General features: G+C 35.2%; 1 protein-coding gene across 1 annotated transcript; it reads right to left on the reverse strand.

Moving 5' to 3' along the window:
• Positions 1 to 3,559: 3,559 nt before the first annotated feature.
• LOC144968664 (uncharacterized) lies at positions 3,560 to 15,577 on the reverse strand. Its single transcript, XM_078907226.1, has 5 exons — positions 14,464 to 15,577; positions 13,187 to 13,369; positions 12,314 to 12,667; positions 10,463 to 10,576; positions 3,560 to 9,811 (listed from the first exon to the last, which is right to left on the reverse strand). Exons 1-5 carry the CDS (start codon positions 15,188 to 15,190, stop codon positions 8,568 to 8,570), a joined length of 2,622 nt encoding a protein of 873 aa, XP_078763352.1. The 5' UTR covers positions 15,191 to 15,577; the 3' UTR covers positions 3,560 to 8,567.
• Positions 15,578 to 16,617: the final 1,040 nt, after the last annotated feature.

Genomic DNA, 16,617 nt, shown 5'->3' on the forward strand with positions numbered 1-16,617 from the left:
AGTAAAAGCATTCTAGATGTACAATTAATAGGACTTGAGGAAAAAATAAGACAAAAGGGAATGGTACAAATAGGGAACAGGTGTAGATTCCAAGAGCACACTATCAGTGTACTTAGTTTGAGATTACCTAAATGTTTAACCCAGACAACAGGACAAGATCCCACTGAGGAACACAATAAAATGTTAATTTTTTTTTAAAATACCAGTACATAACAGAGATGATTTGAAATGGAAAAAATAAAATCTCCCAAAACAATAATTATATATTCAACTGTTTCCCCTCCCAGCCAAGGACTCCGGCCAGGACCAGGACAAAACTTAGTAATATCTTTCCAAGACAAAGACAGAAAGCAATTGAAAAACAGATACATGGGGGATAGAAGACACTGCAAGTACCTCCCTGCCCACTTTGGGAGGTCGGGAACCCCACCCAGATAAGAACCTCTGCCAGGATCAGGAAAACAAACCTAAAAGAAAAACGAGCAGTTTCAATCCAGAAAAAAAGACAGAAAGCAACACTGAAAAGGAAAACATATATGGGGATAGAAGACACAGCAAGTGACCTCCTGCCCACCATGTGAGGTCAGAAGACCCTCCCAGATGTTTTGGGTTTTCCCCTTTGTCAACAAAATATGATAAATGAGACACTTAAGGTGTTTCGGGATCAAAACCTTTCTTCAGCCAAGAAGAAAAACAATGTTGAATCATTTTTGTTCTTGGCCGAAGAAATTAAGGATTTTGAACCCAAAACATGCCACTTCAAGTTTGTTGTTGGAGCTGCTATATTCATTTTTGTTCAATCCAGGGCAAACTTTAACTGTATGTTTGGAGTCACATCAAACTGACATAAGATAAAATCAGCAAAAGCAAATAAATGTTAAATGCCCTGAGGGAAAATCTTTTCATACTGTGTATGGGCAATAAATTATATTTTTAAAATGTGATTTTGCAAATGGAAACAAAATTAATACAGCAAGTACCCCCCTGCCTACTATGGGAACCCCACCCAGAGGTTACATCTTTCTTTGTTGCTGTTTTAAGTTAACAATGATTACACCTTTTACATCTCTAATCTTCAATTCTAACGAAAGAGGCAAACTGAAGGCTTTCAATCAAATGGCAGCTACAAACAAACATTGCTGCTCCGCTCAAATATTTAAAAAAAATATATATATAATTTTCCACAAGAAAACATGTGCACAGATCTGTAAGTGTCAAATTATAAAATAATTTTCTGACATGAAGTAGTATGATAGATGGTGATTATAACCATGAAAATCAAATAAATCATTATCTCCAAAACAGTAGTGTAATTATTAAATAGCATAAGTCATTTTTAATAAGCATCGTTGGCTGGGATTAGATGTAAGTCTGTAGTAAACCACCAAATACCTTAGATACAGCAATGGTTAAAAATTGACCACATTTAAAAAAAAAAAAGGGAACACAGTACTAAACATTCAAAAAGATTTGTTTTGGTTGTACTTTCCCCTTTCCATGTTTTCACTGAGAGATCATCGATGGCAGCAATTGTAGCTTCCGCTTGAAACTCACATCACAGAACTGTTACTGGTCTCTTTATAAAAATGTTAAGAAATGGACAGGTTAGGCCAAAACTGAACAAATTCACTAATGGTTAACAATTTCTTCCCCTAGACCATCTATTTTTAATGATGTATACGATGTGATGCAGGCATCAAATAATTTGTTTTTTTTTTGTTTTGTTTTTAAGGGTTTTACGGCGCTTGCAACACATTAAGGTTATATCAGCGCCAGTAAAAAGGAAGAAAAGGGGATAGTAAAAAGTTCTAGAATTACATTAAAGTATCCAAGAAAAAGTAAGACAAGGGGGAACTGGGAACAAATAGGGATCAGATGTAGATTCCAAGAGCATACCATCAATGTACTTTGAGATTACCAATAAGTTTCATCTGGACACAAGCACGGCCCCCACTAAGAGGAATACACTCAAATGCTTACATTATAAATTATAACAAATATAATAATAAATAACAGAGAGATGATTTACAATGAAAAAAATATCATCTCCCAAAACAATAACTATGCATTTGACTGTTTCCCTCCCAGTCAAGGACTCCGGCCAGGGTCGGGACAAAACCGAGCAATCCCACACCAAGACAAAGACAGAAAGCATGTTGGAAAACAGATACAAGGGGATAGAAGACACGGTAAGTACCTCCCTGCCCGCTGTGGAGGTAGGGAACCCCACCCACCAGGCATCAAATAAAACACAACAGCACCACCATCACTGCTCTCGTGGGGAGAATAGGTTGTTTGTTTGATTTTAAGGGTTTTATGGAGCTTGCAACACATTTGTTTTTTTGTTTTTTGTTTTTAAGGGTTTTACGGCGCTTGCAACACATTTAGGTTATATCAGCGCCAGTAAAAAGGAAGAAAATGGGATAGTAAAAAGTTCTAGAATTACAATTGAAGCATCCACGAGAAAGTAAGACAAAGGGGAACTGGGAACAAATAGGGATCAGATGTAGATTCCAAGAGCATATCACCAATGTACTTAGTTTGAGTTCACCTATGTCTCATCCAGACACAAGAACAAAATCCAACAAAGAGGAACACACTCAAATGCTTGCATTATACATTAAAAAATAACAAATATACTAATACATAACAGAGAGATGATTTACAAGGAAAAAAATATCATCTCCCAAAACAATAACTATGCATTTGACTATTTCCCTCCCAGCCAGGACTCCGACCAGGGCCAGGAAAAAAACTAAGTAATCTCATTCCAAGACAAAGACAGAAAGCATGTTGGAAAACAGATTTAAGGGGATAGAAGACACAGTGTGTACCTCCCTGCCCGCTATGGGAGGTCAGGATCCCTACCCAGATTTGCAACACATTTAGGTCATATCAGAGCCAGTAATAAGGAAGAAAATTGGATAGCAAAGAAATTCTTGATGTACAATTAAAAGGACGTGAAGAAAAAGTAAGACAAGGGGAATGGTTCAAATAGGGAACAGATTTAAATTCCAAGCGCCCACTACCAGTGTACTAGATCACCTGAAAGCCTCAAACAGACACACTCAAATGTTTAGAAATCATATGTTAAAAATATTTAAAAAATAACAGTACATAACAGAGAGATGATTTACAAGGAAAAAAAATATCATCTCCGAAAACTATAACTATACATTCGACTGTTTCCCTCCCTGCCAAAGACTCCGGCCAGGGTCAGGACAAAACCAAGTAATCTCATCCCAAGATAAAGACAGACAGCAATTGGAAAACAGACATAGGGGAATAGAAGATACAGCAAGTACCTCCCTGCCCACTATGGAAGGTCGGGAACGCCACCCATTGAGAATAGGTTAAGTCTGCAATTATAGCCTGACAAAGAAAGAGTAAATGAAGAAAGATATATGAAAAAAATCAAATAAGCTGCTGTTAAGGAATTACAGCAACTAATATCATACCATCATGACAGCATTTTTATGGAGTTATTAAAACAATCTAAAAAGAATGCATGTTAAAATAAAAAAACTTTTCAATTTTAAAACAAAAGTGTATGCTGATATTGTTACACATTCTAAGGTTTTATTTGCTTTTATTCTCTTTTGAGATAGAAAGTGATTGCTGACAGGTAAAATATTTTGAACATGGCACATGAGAGAGGTTAAGAGCAACCAATGGTTCTACAAAACAAATGAAATCATGACACAAGGATCCATTGACCTCTTACAATGTAACTGTTATATAAATAGGTCTCCACAAAACCAATGCAAACAATTGACATTGCATGTGCTCAAGTGCTTTAGTCTTGTATTTAAATGGATAAGATTTGCAAAGAGAAATACAAACGCACAAAGCGACAGCATGGACAGAATAAAGCACAAAAAATAACAGTGATAAAGTTTAACAGTTGAATTATCAGCTGACATGAATATTCTAAAACAAAATTAAAATACGTCATCTACCATCGCAAAATACTATTATGTCTAGGTAAATCAAATTATAAAGATCAAAATTACAGTAAAATGTTTTTGTTTTTAAGGGTTTTAAGGCGCTTGCAACACATTAAGGTCATATCAGCCCCAGTAAATAGAAAGAAAATGGGATAGGAAAAACGTCTAGAATTACAATTAAAGCAGCCAAGGAAAGGTAAGACAAAGGGGAATTGGTTCAAATAGGAAACAGATGTAGATTCCAAGAACATACTATCAAAGCACTTAGTTTGAGATCACCAAAAAGTCTCATCCGGACATAAGCACAGGTCCCCACTAAGAGGAATACACTCAAATGTTTACAAATATATAATAGGTAAACATAACATAATACAGTGAATAACGGAGAGAGGATTTACAAGACAAAATAATATCATCTCCCAATAATCTAATTATACATTTGACTGTTTCCCTCCAAGCAAGGGTATCTGGCCAAGTCCAGGACAAAACCAAGTAATCTCATCCCAAGATAAAGACAGAAAGCATGTTGGAAAACAGCTATAAGTAGATAAAAGACACAGTAAGTGCCTCAATGCCCACTATGGGATGTTAGGAACCCCACCCAGAATTGAAGTAAAAAAATATGAAATTTGGGTTAAGTTTACTTGTTTTCTTGAGGACAAGAAATAAAGTTTAACGCGACAAAAGCTAAAATGTCACATTTCAGTTCATTTAGAAGTTAATCCAAATATTTAAACATTTGCTTCAGCCTGACATTAAGCTGTTTCGAGACACTAAGTCGCAAATGGTTCTTTAATCATGGCAAACCTCTGCATCTGTATCATTCAAGCTTAAAGAAACAACTACAAAATCGTCTCCTTTAAAGACGAAACAAATCCATCTCTTACTAGTATTATGTGTGTTAAAATGATGGTAGTAGACATGCAAGATATAATATTATACCATTATTATTATCATGAGAAAATGTGAATAAACACACTAGCCCCATCACAGAAGAATATAAAAAATAGAAGGGAAAAAAAACCCAATAATATCCAGCCAAGTGGTAACAGAATTGTAAATTGTTTTGTTTTGTTTTTAAAGGTTTTACGGCGCTTGCAACGCATTTAGGTTATATCAGCGCCAGTAAAAAGGAAGAAAATGGGATAGTAAAAAGTTCTGGAATTACAATTAAAGCACCCAAGAAAAGTAAGACAAAAGGGGAACTAGGAACAAATAGGGATCAGATGTAGAATCCAAGAGCATACCACCAATGTACTTAGTTTGAGATCACCTATAAGTCTCATCCGGACACAAGCACAAAATCCAACAAAGAGGAATACACTCAAATGCTTACATTATACATTAAAAATAAATATAATGATACATAACAGAGAGATGATTTACAAGAAAAAAAATATCATCTCCCAAAACAATAACTATGCATACGACTGTTTCCCTCCCAGCCAGGACCCCGAACAGGGCCAAGTAATCTCATTCCAAGACAAAGACAGAAAGCATGTTGGAAAATAGATAAAAGGGGATAGAAGACACAGTATGTACCTCCCTGCCCACTATGGGAGGAATTGTAAATTCAAAAACAAGGAAAATATAACAATACCATTTCATGACGAGAAGAGTACACTCATTAAATTCATATATTGGGAAAATATGGTAAATCTTAGTTGAGTGAATGCTAATGGATGGGATTCATTTGATTTGGGATTTCAATGTTTTGTTTGCTTTTAGGGGTTTTACGGCGCTTGCAACACTTTTAGGTATTTCAGCCCCAGTAAAAAGATGAGAGAGTAAAGTTATAGATATGAAGTTGAAAGCACTGAAGAAAGAGGAAGACAAAGGGGGGTAGTTTAAATAACAGAATATTCTATGATCAATCCACCGATGTGCCTATTCTTACATTACCTAAAAGTCCAATCCAGGCACAAACAAAAGATTCTGCTATAAAGAATACACTCAAATGTGTACAAAGTACAAGATACAGTATTCAAAACTAATAATGATAACAGAACATAACAGTAACAGAGAGATGATTTACAAAGAAAAATTATCATCTTTCAAAAACAGGTACTATACATTTGACTATCTCCCTCCCAGCTAAGGATACCCGCCAGGACAGGGAAATAAACAGAGCAAGCTCAATCCAGAACAAAGACAGAGAGCATGATGGAAAGGGAAAGGATATGGGGGATAGAAGACACAGCAAGTGACCTACTTCTCACCATGGGAAGTCAGAGGATCCCACCCAGTGGGATTTCAATGGTTTCACTATAAAATCATTAACCTGCACAGAGAGTTGAAAAACAACAAGTATGATATAGTGATGTGAAATGAATTACAGCTGATCATGACACAAGCCATAGAATTGAAACAAATTATAGTCCACTATCTAGGATGTGTGAGATGAATCCCTTACTTGAGACATGACATCATTTCAGTGATGGTTGGAAATAATACAAGTCCAAATATCACTAAATAAAGCACTTCGAAAACATTAACTCTATGCCTACATTCTTGATTGAAATTTCTGTTCGGGTTCCACCATATTCGCCAGTAAAGTTATAAATTGTGTGTGGTCGTATTATATCAATCTATATGCCACATAATAGGGATATGGAAATAAATCTTTAAAAAAAAAAAATAATAATAACATTCTAATGTATATAAAATGAAATAACCTGTATACGTATAGAAGAATACAAATTGAAAGGTTAACAAACCATTGTTCATGAGCACAAATATCAACAATCAGAATAAATCTCGAAAAAAAATATATTTTATTCGTAAACAAGTGATATACAAACTGTAAGCTTCTTTTTTTTTTTTTAAAATCAACCAAGACGAATCAAGGTTTTTAATAGCAAAACAACAGGACTAAATGATGAGAAAACTTTTCTTACCTTACAATTACAATACAGTAAATTAGAACACAGGGTGATACAATGAAGACTGTATTTTTATTTTTTTTTAACATGTGCCCACTAAAATGTTTAAAATACTTTTATGTCTAAAAGAAATCAAAGTAAAAAAAAACGGAATTTAGAGAACTACCATTCAACAATAAATGTGTTTAACGAAATAAAATTTGAATCTTATAAAATTTCAACATTCTCATTGCAAGTTTGAAACAACAAAATAAAAAGTTTTTTTTTTGTTTTGTTTTTTTAAAAACGTCTTAATAAAGTAACATTTTGAGTTTAAAAAAAACAAAAAACATAACTGGCCTGACCAATTAATAGAATTTACCTTGATCACTAATGGTGCTACAAACATTTCTTAGCAAAGGGTATACAACGAAATGAAACATATGAATTGGAAAAAAAAATAAGAAAAAAAGATTAACATGTTGTAAAATCACAAGGTAGTTTTTCTTCATATTTTTCAAGTCAACAACAATTTCTGTCTCCTCGAATATATATCACAAATAGTGCAACAAAAGGAACAAATTGTCTTCATTCTCCAATATATGTATATATGTACACTTTAAAAAATAACAAAATAACCTTACAACATTTGTAACAAAATAACAGAACGTATGTACACTGGTATGGATTTAAAGAACTTAGAGCAAAATATTGAGAAACTTAATCAATCAAGAACTTAGATCTTACATACACACAAAAAAAATTTTGTAAAATATACAAAATGAAATCACAACTTGTTTTCATCAAGAAGAAATAAGAATAAAATGATAACAACCAACTATGATAACTACGGTACATGATGTAAATGGATTTATGTAAATTCAACACGGTTTCAGTCTTTACATTCATCAGGAAAAGAATGAGCCAGTAGGCTAGAGAGCTATAGAACACAAACTGTACTAAATACAATATGATGATAACCATGGGAAAAGGATTGCAAGAGAAGAGATTTCCAAATTTAAAAATAAAAAGCTAAAAATATAAAAATATATATATAAGGCAATAATAACACAGGAGAACATATTGTGTATATTACATATGATATATAATAGTGTGTATGTGTGTGTAACACATGCCATTGGTATAACACATAACTATAGCGCAGTTTTTTGTATAAACCTTTTGAGACTTCAGTCAACTAGAAGTTCCCACTGTAAACAACAATGTTTTGTCTTTCATGATTTGGACCAATCCTTCATGACTCTAAACGGTCCTCTGACTACTGAGACTTTTACCAACAATTAATATTTCAAAAAAACAATAATATCAATCATAATAATAATGAATAAAGATTCAAAATAACAGTTAAATGATATTGACAACAAAAATAATAGAAATAATTATTGTAAAACATAATATAGGTAAGTCCAGTATATATGACCATGTGCAACATGTACAAAACACTGTGTATACTCATACAAATACATCCAACACAAAAAAATTGGTCTTTGGCCTTCAATCCTTACGACTCTGTGAAGAGACGTGTCAAACACTATCTAGACCAAAACCACTAATACAACGGACCACATGGACTATGGTGTGTCACAAGATTAAATACCTGGTACAGTGCCAGGGAAACGGCAAGGCCTTGGGCCAAACAACAACGCAAGCTTCCACTGCTTCAGAAGCCAGGAAAAATAAGCAGCATGGGTACTGCTTTGACCAAAATACCTCACTGAAGAGCTCCACCCACTGTAGATCAGCTGTAAGAGGTATCCTGAGGCTCGGCTTTCACATTGTTAGCCATTGTGTTGGCATAACAATGCCGGAACCCCGAGAAATTCCTCTCTCCAGGTCGCTTGATTAGAGGAGAGTTTTTGAGAATCTCCTGATGGTATCTGAGAGAATCTGTCAACCTTTCAGCTCTGGCCTTCTTGTCTTCAGCTGACTCAGATTTCTTGATGGTGGGCTTGAGAGACAGGTTGGTTGCTTGAATCGGCTCTTCACACAGTTTCTTCACAGACAAATTTTCAGGATACATTCCGCAGGAATCCACATGGGCTTGTCTCTTTAGTACAGGCGTTCCTGTACTTGATCCTCGTTTCAGTGACATTCCTTCTACCATGGCCGGGTTGGATTCATTCAGACAACCCATGGATTTATTACGATATTCTCTGAAGTGGTCTCTGGCTGCCAGGCTGGACATAACCTGATTGTGGGCAGCTGGGACTGTCAAGGTCATCGTTTGTGATTGTGGATGATGGGAGTGATGGTGGTGGTGATGATGGTGGTTGTGGCTTTTGGGAAAGTGATTATTCCCACCACTTAAGCTATGATTGGTGATGTGATTATAGGGCTTGCCAGGGGATGCCTGAGCTTCCCGAGACTGAAAATGTATATTGTTGTTATTAATGGCATTGGTATTGTTGCTGTTTGTTTCAACGTTATTTCCAATTCCGGAGTGCCTTATTTTTGCTGAGCTATTAGTCATCAATGATACGACTTCAGATACATCCATCTCATTTTCGGAGGTGAAAATCCTAGACACCAATGGCTCTTGTCGTTGTGACAGATTGGATGGACCAGACAACGTTGTGTCTTTCTTGTGTAGCATTAACTGAACGTTTTCTGGAATCCCTGTCATCAGAATGGAGTCTTGATTGGGTATGGTGATCTTCATGGGCTCCATATCATTGGTAGAACAATGGACTCCTGCCAGCTGGTCAAATTCAACTTGTTTTATGATGGTTGGTCTGCTTTCCATCAAATCTGTTGATGACGAAATCTTGTAATCTAGTGGATTTTCTCCCTTGATAGAGCTTTCCTTGCGCAGTCTTTGGCGTTTATCTGATAAGTCTAAGCTGGCAGATTTCTTGAGATGGGGGTCAGACATAGATGTTGGTGTCGCTGTCCGCGAGGCAAAGCCATTACGATCCACCTGCACATCATCGGGTATAGGCTCCACATTACTCTTCTCCACGGGACTACACAACACTATCAGCTCTGAGGAGGGATGAAAAGTTAAAGTTATAGGGATTACAAAGAAATGAATATTTTTTAAAGTATCCATGATGCTAAGTACAGCTTATAAATTTATTTAATATTTAAAGAGATATTTGTTTAAAAATCTCATTTTAAAAATTAAAAACCTGTAAACGGGCAAGTGTTGAGGTGAAAACAATAACATTTACTTTCGAATGGATAATTCCTTTTAAGGCTTACAAAATCCATATTAATTAGAATCCTAATACTCATGCTGCCTCTGTACTCAGAGGTTTATGACATGATTACCAAAATTCTATATCTTTATTTTTTAAAATAATAACAATAATAAAACAAACAAAAAAAAAAAACCATTTATAAATTAAATGAAGATCTGCCAAATTATCCCCCCCCCCCCCCCCCCAAATTACATTTATAAATCCAATCGATATGCTCAAAGTGCTTTACATGGGATTTAAAGCCAACAGCAGCACTTAACATGTAGAATGAGAGATTAATGCTCCCTAAGTCAGTCAGTCTATATATGAATGAAATGAAGAAGAGAAGGATGAGGAGGAAGAAGAAGATGAAAGAGAAGGAAAAAGAAGAGGGATTTTCTTTGAAGACAGCTGTTCAAGGACCAGTATGGTGTGCATCAGCATGGCCACCTACCTCCAGAGTTGTACTGAATCCGGATGGTTTTCAGCCAGTCCACAAACTTCTGGATGTCATTGACTTTGAGGCCCCTAATGAGGCCAAGCACTTGAGACTTGGCATGCATTAAGTCTGGTTAAGGGGCAAACAATAAATGCAATTCATCAATGTCTATATTTACTATTGTTATTTAAATACTTTTGCAACTCTCACAGCAATGCAGGCCTATCTCAGGTAAAGCTATAAAAAAGTTTATATATCTTAGCTTAAATAACACATTTTAGGTTATCTTTAGCACTGTCTTTCGATAAGCTAGCAGTGTAGTTGCTAACGTGGTAAGTCAGATCTCAGTGATGGCTCAAGGATTAGTTTTAGAGCCCTTGTCTCTTTTAAAAAATGGTAATAATCCAAATTTGCCACCAAACAATTTCAAATGTCATGGCAACTGGTTAAGATTTTTGGATATCCTGTACATTTTTTTATCTTCTTGAATCATTAGCTAAATTGGATTATATAACCATTATTATAAAAGCATGACCCCTTATTCGAAATGGTTGATTGGAACTATTTCAGAGCCTCAGCAAACATTTTAAGATTTGTTTCTCTGTCCAAGTAATCAAAAATATGAATATTCCCATTTAAAAGAACAAAAATGGATTCATCCTGTGTCTTCAAATAAGCAAAAACATCGGATAATTGACAATTACATTGAGTCTATCACCACCCATTCCTTTTAATATAGCAATATATTATACTTTAACTATTTGCCAGTCTTGGAGAGCAACAAATGATTAATGAGAGCACGTCACTGGTAATGATGCAATGGTTATTTGCTTTTGAACGGCATGCCACATTAATAAAAATAAAGTGCCATTGATCCATGTGTTCTATTTTCGAGATATTGGTGTAGTAACAATTCCTTATGAAAGTAAAGTAATAAGATAAGGGAAACATATTCTCTTTCATATACACATTTAATGTTAAATGTAGCGAAGAAGGTAAACTTTGGACAAACAAATAAAAGAATGCTCTGTATAACTATATAATGATGTGCGCAAAATATGTGCAATCTTGAGTTAAAATCAGAATTGGTTCATTTTAATGCCATTCAAATGGAAAGATTTCTGCATAACAGCGCTGTTCCAAGCAGCTTGCACTGTAATAATAATAATAATAATAATAATAATAATAATAATAATAATAATAATAATAATAATAATAATAATAATAATAATAGACGGAACGTTTCAAAGAAAATCCAAAAATCCCAGAATTCCGCGAATCTGCGGAAGATTATCATCACTGAATAATAATAATAATAATAGTAACAACAATTAATAATAATAATAATAATAATAATAATAATAATAATAATAATAATAATAATAATAATGACAATATTGTAATAATAATATGGTTACGGTACATGTTTTTCACATGCATACACACACACATAAGTGTCAACACAGATGCATAATCTGCTGATGCAGACACAAAACAAAATATTTATGCTAAAGCAAAAAGGAGTATTTACAATAAAATGCTTCGAGAAAAGAAATGTCATCAGACAGGCACTGTCAGTGTACTTGACAGCTAGAGGAAGCGAGCCCCAAACAGTTGGGCCAGTTTTGGCAGAACACCTATCATCAGAGGGACAGCGTGGCTCAGCGGTGCAGTCTTTGCTTCGTACCCGAAAGGTACGAGGTACCGCTGCGCTACGGATGATGCCTGTGTTATTCCAGTCTTCTCTTGGAATAGACTATGGGATGAATAAAGGGAATTTTATTTATTGATTTATTTTTTCAAATGACTTTAATCCTATCTCGGGCATTAACATTTTTTTTTTTTTTTCTAAAACAAAAAACTCACCACAGAGATCTGAATCCTCCATATCCAGACTTCCACCAGAGTCTGTGGATTGCAAACTTGGAGCTTTCTTGGTCAAATTGGTGGGACCATTTCCGTTAGTCTCGTGGATGATCTCTTTGCCTCCATGGAGATCTGAAGCCTGAGACATACAATCATCACTGGACATATCCTCTGACATAGAGTGTGACATGGCTGTTAGAGACGGTTTTACCACATTCACTGGGGTATTCTGAGACTGACTTGGGGAATTGAACCCATTGCCATTCTCCATTCTCATAGCCTCCTCACAAACAGTCTCGACTAGAGGAATACAGGCAGTGCGTATGGAGTAGTTTGTGTAGTTGTCACTCAGACCTAAGGATTTGGATAAATGTTACAGAATATTTTTCTTTTTAAATATGTTTTATTTTCATGCTGCAATTTTATTTTTTCACCTAAGGCAGTATAAGTATAAGACATGCAGTAAAGTTATATTAGTCAGCAGGCATTAGTGTATTTAAAATAACTCTTGTTATGTATTACTTCTTACAACCCAAAACAAGGACAGAGATGACATATCATTTACTGACTCCTATTTTAGGCTTAGAATTTTCTTGTCCGGTCTAGTTTCTTAAAAATCATACAGAAATAAAAATAAAAAGAGTGCCCATAAGAATTCAATGTCAGGTTAAACATGAAGTATTAGTGGATATTAAACAGAAACTGTCCAAATATTAAAATGTGAAACCTTCTTGACAAAAAAATAAAACATCATTGCCTTTATTTTTAACCCTTTGGAATAGAGGCATATTCATATTATGACTTTTATTTTTGGTTGGAATTCAAACTTATGTCTTGAGACAGTGATAGATTAGTAAGCGTTTGACAACTCACCAGCTTGTGTTGAAATTCTTTGCATGATCTTGGTCAGTGTACTACTTCCAAGAGGAGCGTGGTCATACCAAACATAATCAGACTGTGACACGCCTCGCTTTGGCCTCTGCCAGAACGCATCTGTCATGGGGTGAAGGTGTGTTATGTACTTGAGGAAGGATGCTAAGGGACACCTTGGGTCTCCTGAAATGGCAGGAATTTTTTTTTCACTTTGATGCTTTTGAGGGATTTTTCTTTCCCTTAGCAATTTCAATTTATCCTTTAAAAAACTATAATTTTTTTTTTAATTCTTAGATTTGACATTGGTCCGATACAGATGAAGACCTTGGATTAAAAACAGACAAAATTAATAGATAGGTAAAAGGAATGAAGAATCTCAGAACACTAATGATTTCAAAGCATAAAAATACAAGAGAAAACAGAAATTTACGACATACCACCCTAACAAATGTGACAAATGCCAATTTGTACCCACAACTTGAACCAGAGACATAAAGGTTGAAAAGCGAGTGTCATACAACAATAATACATGGTCACACAAATAAGGTTTCATATTATCAAAAAAAGTCATTAATTCAGCAAAACCCCTAAATGACGATCCCCAGGTGGCATTGAAAAGATACAAAACAAAAGCAGAATAATAGTAGCTCAAGATAAATCTCTGGTTTATCAACTGGATAAATAATCTGCATATAGGGTCTCCAAAATCCCTTATTTTTCGCAACATGATGAGGTAAATGGTCAAATTTGTTTGAGCTTCCCAAATCTATTTATATAACTATAACTTAATACAACTTAAGTTGATGGCTTCGTCAGCACAATGAAACAGTAAAGACTGTAGTTTATATGAGAGTAAATCAAAATGTATAATTCTTCTGAAAAAATATTACATCAAGAACTGGACCGAATGAAAATTTGAATAAAATAGATTTCATTTATTAATCAAAACTGTCTGTAAAAATTGTGTTCTGATTAGCATCCTTGCCTAAAAATGTGAATAGATTGAATTAAAACCCGATTCAGGGCAGCTTTTTCACTGCTGACCTGTACACGTTATAGAGAAATGGGTCGCCGAGTCTCTTCATATTTGTTAGAGTAAAGGTGGCATGGAAAAAAAATAGACCTAACTGAATTTTTTTTTTAAACTGTAAGTAGGCAATCCGAAATTTTTGGTTCTGGTGACTGTGGTGTACTTTACTGACGAAGAATTTAACCGGTTCAAAACAAGGGCAAAAAATGTTAAGAACACCAACACTGATTTAAAATCATGAACCTACCTTTTCTTTCATACATTCTCTCACCAACTTGATACGAAGGTGGATCATTTTCTGCTCCTCTTTTTAGCTTTAAAGGATAATCCTCATCTCGAATCATGCTTGTATTCTTTAGCAAAACAGATCTACGACCCTGACTGTCTGTCACAACATCAAAATCTGTCTTCTTCATATTCCTAAAATAATCCTTCCCTTTATTACAAATGTAGAGACTAATATCGAAAAACACTTTATTTTGCAAAGATTCTGGATTGTTTGTATCCATAGCGTCACTAAGATAAATTTTCCTTAAATCTTCCAGTTCAATCCTCATCCTGTGACAAGATCTTCTGTTAGCTTTCAGTGCAAGATCAAAAGTTGTGTTGGCCAATTCGAAAGAACGATCGTTTAAAATATCAATGTTGGATTCCACGAGGAAAAATTTATGCAAACCAGCTCTAAGATCTTTCAGGGTAAGAGAATCATCATTTTTCAATTTAACTTTTCCATAAAAATCGCGTAGGAAATCAGCCAGTTGAAGTTTGCTCATCTGCGTCACTGTGTGAATGGTATGGCCTTTGGTCATGGCGAATTCCAATAAGTTGTGAGTTGCCTCTGTCATAAGAGAATCTTCATCTCCTGACAGAGTCATAGTGGATCCTTCAAGCTCTGACAATTTTGGATTCTTGTTCTTTTCCTGATTCTTCATAACATGAACCCTCTCTAAAACGCTCGTTGTTGACGGATCCATAATCGCGGGGTGATGACGTCAATCAACAACGGCACAAAAGTCTGACCTGACGAGTTCAGGGAAAAGAGAGGGAGGTGGCGAAAATCAAACCTTCCATTAGTAGCAAAAGTTTCATAAATGAATACATTCCAATTGAAGAAATAGAAAAAATCACATATCATCCGACACTGTCAAATGTCGGTGTAAACGTCGAAACCATTGGTGCCAATGTAAACATTGAGAAATCCTTCAACCCCCGCATGAAACGAGGCAGACAACATACAATATACACAATAAGGAAATCGTCATCCACCAACCAGATGACTCAGCCGTTGCCAACTTCCGGTGAAGAGAGGAGGGGAAGGGAGGGGAAAATCGTTCGTTCTCAACTGAGGACAAATTATATCTGACGTCATATGACACCGCAATGGGAAACAGGTCGAAGAGAGCAGTCACGCGGCATGGATATTTGTCGGTGACGTCATAGAAGAGCTGATTACTGATTTAGTCTGCGGTGATATTTAAAGCCTATTATTTTAAGTGAATAAGTTCGCATAATAATTCACTATCCTTCTCAGCACCTGATATTATTCACAATCCAATAAATTGACTGAGAAGTAACTAAACATGTCTTGTAGCCAAATGTAGGTCAATAAAACAAACAGTTGACATTTAGATTTATCCCATTGCGTAGGTATTTGAGATTACGAAATACCTGGCCACCAAAAGATGCCTGACAAGAAGAGATAATTGAACCTAAATTGAAATGTATTGGAATGGAAGGGGGGGGGGGAGAGGTATGCCAGTGTCGTTTTAGGTGAAACAAGAGACTGGACATAAATAATAAATGCGTGCCTTCACAAGTTGCCTTTTCTCAATCTGTGGTTGTAACCTATTTTAAGAACTGGTAATCTTTGGTTATATAATATATAATATAACGTTTCTGTGGTTCTTAATGAGCATCCTATTTGTGACCGACCTATTTTCTCAAAACGTTATAACATCGAGATAGACCTGCTATTAAAAATATGCAAATTCAAAAATGAAATGAACAGAAGTTTTATATATTTATTTATTTCTTCGTTCAATTATTCATTTATATTTTGCTCTGAAACAGTATGTTTTTTTTTTCCTCTCAATTAAACTTATCAAAATAACCCAACCCGACAAAAAAAATATGTCGATTTGAGGCGTTGGGTCACATATTTGTTGGTATGCTTCTTATTGTTGGCATTTGACTATTATTATTTTTTTCATTTTTTTAAAAGGTGTGCATGCGTGTATGTGTGTGAGAGAGAGAGAGAGAGAGAGAGAGAGAGAGAGAGAGAGAGAGAGACGATGTGTGTGTGTGTGTGTGTGTGTGTGTGTGTGTGTGTGTGCGTGTGTGTTTTCGCGAGCGCGAGTCTGTGTGACGCAGTGACTGACTTTCAACTCAACGAATACCATTT

The sequence above is a fragment of the Berghia stephanieae genome, chromosome 3, assembly GCF_034508935.2.
Source record: "Berghia stephanieae isolate SIO BIC M18660-M18661 chromosome 3, UCSD_Bste_1.3, whole genome shotgun sequence".
Taxonomy (NCBI): Eukaryota; Metazoa; Mollusca; class Gastropoda; order Nudibranchia; family Aeolidiidae; genus Berghia; species Berghia stephanieae.